This window comes from Ananas comosus, linkage group 25, assembly GCF_001540865.1.
Source record: "Ananas comosus cultivar F153 linkage group 25, ASM154086v1, whole genome shotgun sequence".
Classification (NCBI taxonomy): Eukaryota; Viridiplantae; Streptophyta; class Magnoliopsida; order Poales; family Bromeliaceae; genus Ananas; species Ananas comosus.
In genome coordinates, this window is record NC_033645.1 from 1,436,937 (window position 1) to 1,448,488 (window position 11,552).

The window sequence follows — 11,552 nt, forward strand, 5'->3', positions numbered from 1 at the left end:
CTCTTTTTTTTTTAATCCTTTATTTATCTGGAAATGGGAAAGGTGGTTGCTTAAAATATGTGTGCAGACCAGGTACACCACGTCATCAGTAGACCACAAAAATATAATCTGTAGACCATTTGCACCACGTCAGCAGTAGACCACACAAATCTAATCTCGTTATATCTGATTTTGCCATAGGAGGTGTACGGTTTGAGTTGGTACACTGACCCCGTGCTGTAATCTCCACATGCTTTGCTGCAATCGACGGTGAGGATGAGCCTTACGGTTGTAAATGGGCCGGAGTGCATTAACATGGGTCGGGCCTTGAGTAACCCCGGTAATGACGATATCGTAAGCGGCGCTAGCCCGGGTCTACAATTTGATTTGCACTGAACCCATTTTGATTACTTGCGAGAAAAATGCGTTACATCCGTGTGAAAAAATATGATGAAAAATTATTTTATTTATTTTTATAAAAATATCATCTTGTTTAGATAATAATAATTTAGTCACGGGGATTAATGATAAACATTGTTTATTTTTTAAATTAGCTCTACTCAAAAAAATATTTCTTGTAGAAGCTTCCGCTAAGCCACAGGCTCACGCCCACCTAGTATGTTGTTGGCCTACATTTTAGCATATTGAGAGAAATTTTTTTGTTTAACATGAATGTTTTTTTTTTTTTTTGAGAGAGAGATAAGTAGCACGCTACTCGCTTCGTTTTAATTCATTTAGAAATAAATTTAGCTAAAAATGTGAATCAACTAGAATTCGAACTTGGGTCTCGGATACCAACCACCAAGCCCTTCGTCACCAAGCCCTTCGCCACTTTTTTAACATGAATGTTAGAACTAAAGCGGAGAGATCTAGCTAATTCGTTCGATGCGAAAATACAAAAAAAAAATTCGAGAAAAAAAAATAAAGCACACAATATTTACGTGGTTCAACTATCGGTCTACATCCACGGGCGAAGACAGAATGAAGATCTTCATCATAATCAAAATGGTGTACAAAATATGGCTCTCTCATAAAACTCAAATTCTAAAAATATATACACCCATATTCCCTTTCATCTGCCGCACTAAATCAATGGAATAATCGGTATATTTATAATAGCAGCTAAATTCTACTACAACTAGGAATATAGTACAAACCCACTAAGATTAGAAATATTTCAATAAGATTAAATATAATCTAAACTTAACTTAATAGAATAATCAAAACAGCATAAGGTTAGAAATTAAACCTTACGGTACTAAAATTCGGAACATATCTAACAATGAAGAATCAATGAGAGCCCAAGATCCGTATATCAGCGATAGCAACACAGAAATAAAATAGAACATGAACTGTGAAAATTATGTAATCAAAAAAAAAAAAAAAAAAAATCATGCAGATCACAGCATATTAAACCCCAGTTTATGCCACTTACCAGATTCTATGTACTAACTATTGCAAGGCGTGGGCATAGCATTGCTCTCAGTTTGAATATCGATCGTTATCGCATTAGTTTTCAAGGCATGTATATGTACACATGTGATGATGTTATACTACCATGGATGTATCTGCGTACAAATTACCTATCACCAACATAGGATTCTCCCTTTGCTTGGCCCGATCACTTTAGTTGAGAGAACAAGCCGTACTGCAATATATTCTTCATATATACCAAAAGGCTCAGCAAGATTAAGACACTAGTGGGAAACAAAAAACCCCATGTGTTATCGATTTTGTATACAGCATCAACACAGTTCTATATATATACACGCACACTAAAATTGAAGAAACACCTGCAATAGTACTTGACGCATGAGCTTGAGTACGTACGACACCAACCTTGAATTATGAGTTTAGGAGAATGTTTAAACATTATTTTAATTGGTAAGAAACAAGCTTAGATTCCCTTACTGTGCACTTTATGTTTTAATAGTAAGCATATGTTGGCATATGTTTTAATACTAACCTTAGATTCCCTTACTGTATACTCTTATCTTCCGGTGTTCATTGATCAAACAAATTAGGATATATTAAAGAGCAACGCTAAGTTGTATGTTCCTAGACTGAGTGTACATATTACATCTTACTCATCCAATGTCTCTCACTTTCTACTTGTTTTGTCAACTTTTTATTTTTTGATTAAAATCTAATTTGATATTTTGTGAACCCCAAGATGGAAGGATTATAAAATTTACACTTTTGGGTTGAAAATTTACTACAGGATTAAAATGGGTGGATACGGGAATTGCTAGGTTTTCACAGTTTGATAGATTAATTTCCCACTTTCAGATTTTTGGCAAATTAATCCGAGCCTAATTCGGTGTATATAATATATATATATATATTATATATATATATATATATATATATATCTTTTATATATATAGTCCAGCTACTATACTCTTATGAGTATAGAACCTCTTGTACTCATAAGTTTTTAGCCGTTAGATCTATCTTTAATCATTTTCACCCGTTAGATTATACTATTCAACCAACCACCCACTCAACCCTAGAGGGCCCGCTATCACCTAACGTAACCACTTTCATCCTACCGTACATTTTTCATCCGAACGGTTAAAAAATTATGAGTACAAAGGGCTCTATACTCATATGAGTATAGTAGCCCCAGTCTATATATATTTATATATAATATACTAGTAAAATGTACGTGCAATTCATATATAATTATTAGAAAAAGTTATAATTTTTTTAAATTATTTTTTAATTTTAGGCCATATTTTATATGAATTGCCAATATGTATCTAAAAATTTAAATAATAAATCACGCCTATTAAGAAGATAGATGCTTTAAATGGGGATCAAATATAATGAACCAATAAATCTTTCTAATGCAAAAATTACTTTGGAAATTAAATTAGGAAAAATAAAAATCGGGTTAGGAAAAAATTTTTGAAATTAATAGAAAAATAAAATTCGTTTCTTAAAAAGAAAAATATATTTTGAATTAAATAGATATAGATCTAAAAAGATATTTTCAAATAAAATAGGACAAAACTTTTTTATAGATTTTCACACCCCGTAATCTGTTATAAGAAAATTACTTTGAAAAATGAAAATTTATATTTTTAGGATTTTCACTCAGCTAATCGTTTAGCAGAATTACTGTATTCATTGGTTGTTTCTATTTCTATTTTTATTTCTTATATTTAAATTTTTCGTACGGAAAGAGAAAAAGATGGGCCGTAATTTTTTTCCCCGAAAAATGGTCTGTCGACATACCCAATTCTGATATACGTGTATAGTTATATTAGTATATAAATTAGGCACTTATACTCATCTTATAGTCCGAGCTCCGGTACTTATAGTGTTTGTTTCGATCTTAGGCAATTCAAGATCAAACGATCCGCACCGTTAAATATATCTAGGGTCTATTATAACGTTTCTTAGGAATAAATTTATAGTTTTTTTCGTATTGTTTACATTAGTAAATACAAATTATATCAAAATGGACGGGAAAATTGATAATCTTTTAAAATTTGAGTATAGGACATTAAATCAAGATCAAGATGTATAACCTTGATCTATATATTGTTAAGTATATTGCTTATCAAAAATTTGAAGAAATTAAGATTTTTCTACACAGTTAAACTCGCAAACTCGCATAATAGCTTATTGAAATTGACAATTTTAAAATAGTTTGATCATATTTAAGTAGACTATGTCGAAAAAAGTATAAACATTTTCATTTCTAGAAACTTTAATACCCTTAGATCAATTTTGACGGCGTATGACGTTGGTTGAGACGACACTGAGATCGAAACCAAAACGTATAGTACCGAGAGCTCAGTGACTATAGTAGTATAGTAGCCTGTCTTATATAATTATATAATTATATATAATATATATAATTATATATATAGATGATACATTTTTGAAGAAAACTAAATAGGAGTCAGAGGCATGTTAAACAATTGCTTTCTTTTATTTTTGAAACAATCTGACTGTGCATATATATTCTTACATGCGCCACTTTTTTTGCGCGGAAACGATGCACATTTTCCTACTTAGAACAAGACTTAATTACTAACCAACTGTTCTTCAAAAATATATAGTTTATCGGTGAGTTAACGTGTGTGTGTGTGTGTGATATAATATATATATATATAGAGAGAGAGAGCATGAGATGGAGAGGGAGACGGAGAGACGAGGAGAGAGCAGGGCTACTATGCTATCGAAGCACGGAGCTTCCGTGCTTCCAGTCAGTTTCGACTGTTAGGACTTTCGAATCTCAATCGCACTCCGTCTATAACTTGATCTAAGAGTATTTTGATAGTACTTAGAAATAATTTTATGGTTTACGAGTAGTAGTTGGTTAGGTAATGAGAGGGCTCAAAATCAACGGCTAAAAATAAACATCTTACAAAATATAATAAATGGACATTAAAATTTTTAAATCAAAGATATTAATTCTTGTTTATATGTATAAGAATATTTCTATCAAAATTGTCCGTGATTTGGATATTTCTACACCGATAACTGCAAACGGCACACTACGGCCTTGAATTTAGATTGAGTTTGGAGCTCTGGTCCGGATCACTAGCAATGATATCGCAAAACATAATAAATTTATTTTCTAGTACTTCAAAACTCGTAGATTAAGGTTTAACGGAGACCATCGACGATTCGAAAGTCGCCTAAACATCGAAAACGAAGCTGGGAAGCACGGACGCATCGTGCTTCCATAGCATAGTAGCCTCACCTATATATATCTATATATATAATATCAATATTATATTATACTATTATATAATATAGACAGTTATTATATTATAGCACAAGTCAGTTTGCTTACCAACGGTTTTGGCATTGGATTCAAGAGATATGCGCGTTAGGTAGTGTGATGTGGGGTCCCTTAGAGTTGAATGACGTAGTTGGTTCGAATAGTATGGATCAACGGAAATGAATGATTAAAAGGGCAAATCTTTGACGTTTGAAAAACTTGAGACCAAGTGCTTCATGCTATTAATAGCATCTAATAGCCGGACTCTATATATATATATATATATATATATATATAAAATTGGGCTACAATATTATTGATATATAATATGAGAATACTATTTACTATATACTTTTTTATTATTAGATGTTTAAGATTTAGTACGGATTTGGTGAAATGGTATGTAATAATTATCCGAGCATAAAAAAGTTGATGGTAATTAAATACTATTTATATACTATCTATAATATTTTGACTCAACTTTATATATATAACATTTGAGTTTAAATAGGTTTAAGTAAGATTTTTTTTTTTTTGAGAGATAGGTAGCACGTTACTCGCTTCGTCTATTTTATTTAGAAATAAACTTAGCTGAAAATGTGAATCAACTAGGATTCGAACTTGGGATCTCGGATACCAACCATCGAGTCCTTTTCCACTTGCTCTCTTTGCCACTTGCTCTAGAGATGGTCGATTGGTAGGTTTAAGTAAGATTATTGATTTTACAGCATCAGTAGTAATCGTGAGAACTCTAGTAGCTAGGTGTCCACTCGATCTCTTCACGTGAGCTAGCAGGTTCACATGCATGCTTTCCGTGTAAATGGTTTTACCAACTGTACGTAGATTAAATAGATTAAATAATATTTGAAGGAGAATCGGAATGAAAATGACTATGCTCTGATCATTTGGCTCAGTAATAGGAAGTGGTCCTACTCCAATAATAAGAGCTAAAATGTACAATAGTTAAGCAAAAAAATTTAGCCATACATATTTCCCTCCCAAAAGTGTACGGCCAAATTAAATATAATGAAGTGATGATTAACCTTTTCCATCTCTTAAATTTCAGATTATTATATATTCACAAAGTCAGGTTGGTCCTTTTTTTTCGATTTAATTCAATGTGTAATGACAAATGTTTTGTTTTTCTTATTGACTTTTAACTAGCTTTGATTCATTTTAACTCGTTTTAAATACTAACTCATTTTGATAATTCAACAGCTCAATTTATTTTTAGTAGAGTAATCTAATAATTAAAGATAATTAATTAGAAATAGTCTTATATTATTTTCCTCTATTTTGGAAAGTACATCACATGCATGGACGAAACATGTGGAAATCTTATGAAGTAGACACTGAGACGATAACAAATAAAATTCTAATTCACGGAACATCAGGAAGTTAATGGCGAACTCGATCATGACGAGCTGAGGGTTAAATCTCATCAAGGATATACCTGCAGGTTAAATCAAAGTTATTTAAAAAATAATTGAAAAAAAAACAAAATTAACTTTAACATTATTTATAAAAAATAAAAAAAGATATGTTTTTTTGAGAAATAGGTAGCAAGCTACCTGCTTCATTCATTAGGTAAAATGAACTGAGCGTACAAGTTGGAAGCAGCTTAGGCCTCCGAGATAGCCAAAAAATAAAAAAGTAGTAAAATAAAATAAAAAATAAAAAGTAGTAAAAATAAACTAAAAATAAAATCAAAGCATAGTAGTCCAAGTGCTGATCAGAAGTTTGAGTCGTTCAAGGGATTCGAAGACCGTGGGTGGCTTTCTGTTGAATGTGTAGTTGTTTCTGTCCGTCCAGATTACCCACCAAGTCGCTGCCAGGAGGGTATAAAAAAAGATATGTTAAGAGCTCATATATGAAGTCCAACCTTGGACAATTATAAGAGAGTAAAAGAATTGATATATACTAGTGAGTTAAGATCTAATAAACTTAAACTTTTAAATGAGTTTCATTCAATATGTCATTTTTTGGGGCTCATATGAGTTCGGATTGGATTCAAAACTTCCTAATTCATAGCATAATTTAACAATCCTAAACAAACTCGTCTAATAGTGTACTGCGATTAAGTTGGTGGCTTTTATGAACATGACTGATTTTCGTAGTGGAATGTTGAAGCATGTGCACTCAAAAGAACTGCAGGTTAGACTAATGGACTTAGATGATGGTTGGTTCATTTAATACAGTCGAATCCGAGAGGCACAGGTTAATTAGGTGTTTGGATTCGCAGTAACTCACAAAAAGAACTTGAAGGATATGCATGTCCTGAAGAAGAACCCTCGGGAGGCTTATGTGAGATGCATGGATTCACGATGACTTATCAAAAAAAGATAGGTTAAATTATAGAAAACCTCCTATCAATACCCGCTTTTTCACTTTTCTTCCCTATCATTTAAAAACCTACAATTTGCCCCCTTGTAAAGTAAAAAATGTTCACTTCACTCCATACCGTTAGTACTCCGTTAAGATTCCATTTATAAAATATTATTATACATATTTTTATATTAAAAATACTCTGCCTGTTGAGGGGTAAATTGGTCATTTTGTCATTATAGTTAACATCGTAACATTTTGTGCATATTTTTTATTTTACAAGTGGGTAAAGTGTATATTTTTAAATGATAAGAAAAAAAAAGAAAAAATACAGATATTGAAAGGAGGGTTTATATAATTTAGCAAAAAAAATACATAAAGAGATGTCACGAAGAAGAGCAAAGACAAAAAAAAAGGACATGTTTTAAAGCAAAGCTGGATAAAAAGGACTATTAAATAATTTGTTTGGGCACGGTACCTGGATGGGCACCACGTGTGCAGCGACGCCCATCTGCACCCTAAAAAATAAATTAATAAATGGTGGGCTCGATTTTTAGAAAGAAAGAGAAAAAGAGGAGGGGAAGGGAGGGTGCGGATTGGCGCCGCTGCACACGCGGCATCCATCCGCAATTTTTGTCCTTTTTAACAGAGAATAGTTAAAGAGGGGCCTATTGTTCGAATTACAAAACATTTATAGTACGGCTCGGTCGCATACAATTTGACAACATTAAATGCAACTTAATAAATCAACTGGCACGTGGGACCCACAAATAATGTATCTGAATGAATATAGCAAATTCCGAGGCTTGCTTGTTCATTCTCTTGTCGGGTGTGCAATAGTAATTTTACTGTGGAGTCAAAAAAAAAAGAAAAAAAAGGACAATTATTTATATACTTCTAAAAAATTTTCAACTTTTCCATATACCTTCTAAAAAGCTAATATTAAAAATATCCTTTCTATATTCTAACCTATTTCTAATATATCTCTAGAGTTAAAATCTCTGTTATTTTTATAAAATTACTATTTTATCCTTTTAAATATACCCTTTCAATATATTTCTCTACCGTCACCAACATTTCTTATTTTTTCTTAAGTTATGGGTAAAATTGACATTTTAATTTTTTTAAACTATAATAGATGTTTAACTCACGTTTAACCTAAATTAATTTAACAGGAGATAACTATGGGGTATTTTGTAATAACGGTGGAACATATAAAAAGTATTTAAAAAAAAATAAATAAATCAGATATTTTTGAATATATGAAGGGTTTATAGACAATTATAAAAAAAAAAGAAAAAAAAAAGAGTAACTGTCCTATATTCGTGCGGAATCCCCAAACGACACAAAATGCCACCGATAATCGAAGAAATTACCACAGTGCCCAAGCATCCTCATGAGGCGAGATTCGGAGGACAAAACAGTAAAATCAGATGTCGACAACTGGATAAGTTAAAAAATTGCTAAATCGCGCCGCCACGTGGATTCCGGCGCACGTTAGCGTAGCGGGGTGGGGGGCGACGCTCTCGTGACCGGGTCAAAAGACTCAAAACAAAAGAGATGGATAAGGTCAACATTAAAATATATATTTTATTATATTCCATCGAAAAGGAATACATAGAGAGGTGGAAATGGAATGTTTGGAATGTAAATAAAATAATAATTCTTGTTGTATAGAAGGGCGAGATTATTTAGAGAGGAGTACGCTTGTAGGTATATGCTTGTATATTTTTATGTTCCTTCTCAATAATTCTTTTTCACGTGGACTCACTTATTGCATGTATCTACTAGTTTACAATAAAAAAAGTTTAGCTTATTTGTGTGTAATCTTTATTTCAAGTATATATTGACTTAAAAGAGCAATATTTTATATTACTATGAAAAATGATGTTGGACTGAATCACGTTCAAAATTTTGAAAAGTTGAGCTGAATCAAATTATATTTGAAATAGTGGGAGGTCAGATTGAATTGAATCACAATTGAATTACGTGAATATTATGTTTGCACGTTCTAAGTAAATAGCTAGGTTTCACCTTTCTAGTTAGATATTTGATTGCATCTGCATTTTTATGCATCTTACTTTTTTTGGCTTGTTATTATTTATGTAACTAATCGAAGCTTTGATCTCATTAGTTAGATACTTTTTTTTTAAATGAAATGTTCGAATCGAAGTAGAAACTTCATATTATATATTATTTATTAGTGCATCATTTACCTTAGCGAAACTCTTACCACCCACAACTGGATCTATCTCTTCATTCACAGGCCTGATTCTCTCTCTCTCTCTCTCTCTCTCTCTCTCTCTCTCTCTCTCTTTCTCTTCACATAGAGCATGCATGTTGTTTTGTACTGTAGCGATCAAGCACCATCTATATGTGTTTTTCCCCGTGAGCTCCTGCATACATGAGAGAGAGAGAGAGAGAGAGAGAGAGAGAGAGAGAGAGAGAGAGGGGGGTAGAACACGAGGAAAACAACACAAGAGGACAGGTCACTGCATAATTGTAAAGGATACAAGAGGATGCGAAGGTGTGCATGTGGTGGTATTCTCACAATAAGCAGTGAGGCAGGTTTACCAGTGTTGTCTCATGCGTAAGCATAAGCGCCGCAGCTTTGAGTCGGAACTTTGTAGGAGCAGCAGAGATCACTTTTCATTAAGCAGTGGAAACTTGATATATAGTTGGGAAAAGATGGTAGCTAGAACAGAAAAAATAGTAGAAACAAAGGAAAGAAGAAAAGAAACAAAAGCCATGCCATGTTTAGGACTATCTATAAAGAAGCCCTTTCGACGCCAAATTAAAGAAGCACAAATTAAGATACCACAGAAGCCAAAAAAATAAAGAGCAAAAAGTCACAGTTATTTAGATCCTAGCTACGACTACACCAACTATAAAAACCACATTATACCATGCAATAACGGCACCTTCGCCTACTTGACCATGCTCATGAGTTACACATATACCTACTAGGGTTTCCCCCTTTGTGATGCGCACTTGTTGCAGTGGATCTCTTTCATCATCAAACTTATTGAAGAACATCTCTTCTTCTTCTTCTTCTTCTTCTTCTTCTTCTCTCTCTCTCTCTCTCTCTCTTTATCTCCAAATAACTTATTTGAGATGAATTTTGTTGATAGATTCTCATTGCAAATTCCCGCTTCCGAATGATCGGCTCGAGGCGGCGCCGCCGGACTTCATTTCCGAATCAAGCGAGCCCATGTCAAGCCCATGATGCTGCTCTCTCTGAGAGATTCCACCCCCCATGCCCCTCACCATGCTCCCTCCGACACCGAGAAAGTCACGAGTGAGCCGGTCGAAACCGCCGAGCCCCGTCTCCTGCTCCTGCCCACTACTCATATAATTCCCACCAAATGCAGCAGCAACTCCTCCGCCGCCACCGCCGCTTCCGCCGAACATGTTACTACTTGCATTTGCTAACGAGTTCATGAGGTCTTGGAAGTGGTTTTCATGCTCCACTTGAGCTCTCGAGCTCTCGCCGAAGCTGCTGGACCTGAACACGCCAGGCTTATTTGCACCGCTGTTAGAATAAGTGCTTCCGAATCCTCTCAACAAAGAGCTTCCGCCGCCCCCACCACCACTCGTCGTCGCACCCATCTGTGCGGCCTTCTGAAGCAATGCGGTCGCCGACATCTGCGGCAGGACCGATTCGCCGCGCATCGAGTTGTTGTACATCTGGGAGATTCCCGTTCCGATGTGGTGATCGCCGGCGATGAGATTGCCTGGGAAGAGGCTCCCAGACTCTGAGTGGTTGCTGCCGTTGTTGTTGCCGCCGCCGTTGAATTGGTCGGGGACGCTGTTGTTCATCGGAATTGCGTTGCTGCTGTTCGAAAAGAAGCCGAGGTTGAACATGTTGGCTGCCGCCACTGCGCCCGAGTTCGATGAAGAGTTGTTGGCGTTTCCTTGGAGGTCAGGGAGTTGCATTAAGCTATGAAAGGGTTTGCTTTGGAGAAGAGAATGCTGCTGAGGCTGAGGGTCTTCGTTATGGAACTCTTGACTCGCGCCGCCGCCGCCGCCGCCGAGAAAGAAAGGCGACGACGAGTGCGGGTGCGGAGGCGGCGGTGGCGGGCGGAAGGCGGAAGAGGAGAGGAGGTCTTGTAAAGAAGACATCTGGGAGCTCATCTGAGAGAGGCCCAAGCTCATGTTACTGTTGCCGTACAAATGGCTTCCGATGGGGTTTAACCCCGGAGGGATTCTTGCAGTCTCTTGCGCTAGGGCGTCGCAGAAGGCTCTGTGGGTTATGAAGCTATCTCTCCTGCATTATTAATGGTGATTAGGGCAAGGATTACTAGATGAATGTGTGTGTTGTACCTTACATTCTTGTAGAAGAAATGATAGCATATACTTTATAGTATTTGATAGTATTTGTAGACGCTTAAATCAAAGAGTGATTTGATTTTTAACATTCAGCAGAAAATTATTTATTAAATTTATAAATTATTCTTTATTATTTATTTATATCTGATTAGATTTTATAAGTCTCACATGTCCCTCA

The 11,552-nt window shown here is 34.9% G+C and overlaps 1 protein-coding gene across 2 annotated transcripts in view; it reads right to left on the minus strand.

Moving 5' to 3' along the window:
• LOC109729045 (protein indeterminate-domain 5, chloroplastic-like) overlaps nt 9,738-11,552 on the minus strand; it is a 5,759-nt gene continuing 3,944 nt past the window's right edge. For both annotated transcript variants that reach the window (XM_020259667.1, XM_020259666.1), the window contains exon 4: nt 9,738-11,312. In XM_020259667.1, the coding sequence (XP_020115256.1) occupies nt 10,181-11,312 (1,132 nt within the window). In that variant the 3' untranslated portion in view covers nt 9,738-10,180. The remainder of the gene's footprint in view (nt 11,313-11,552) is intronic.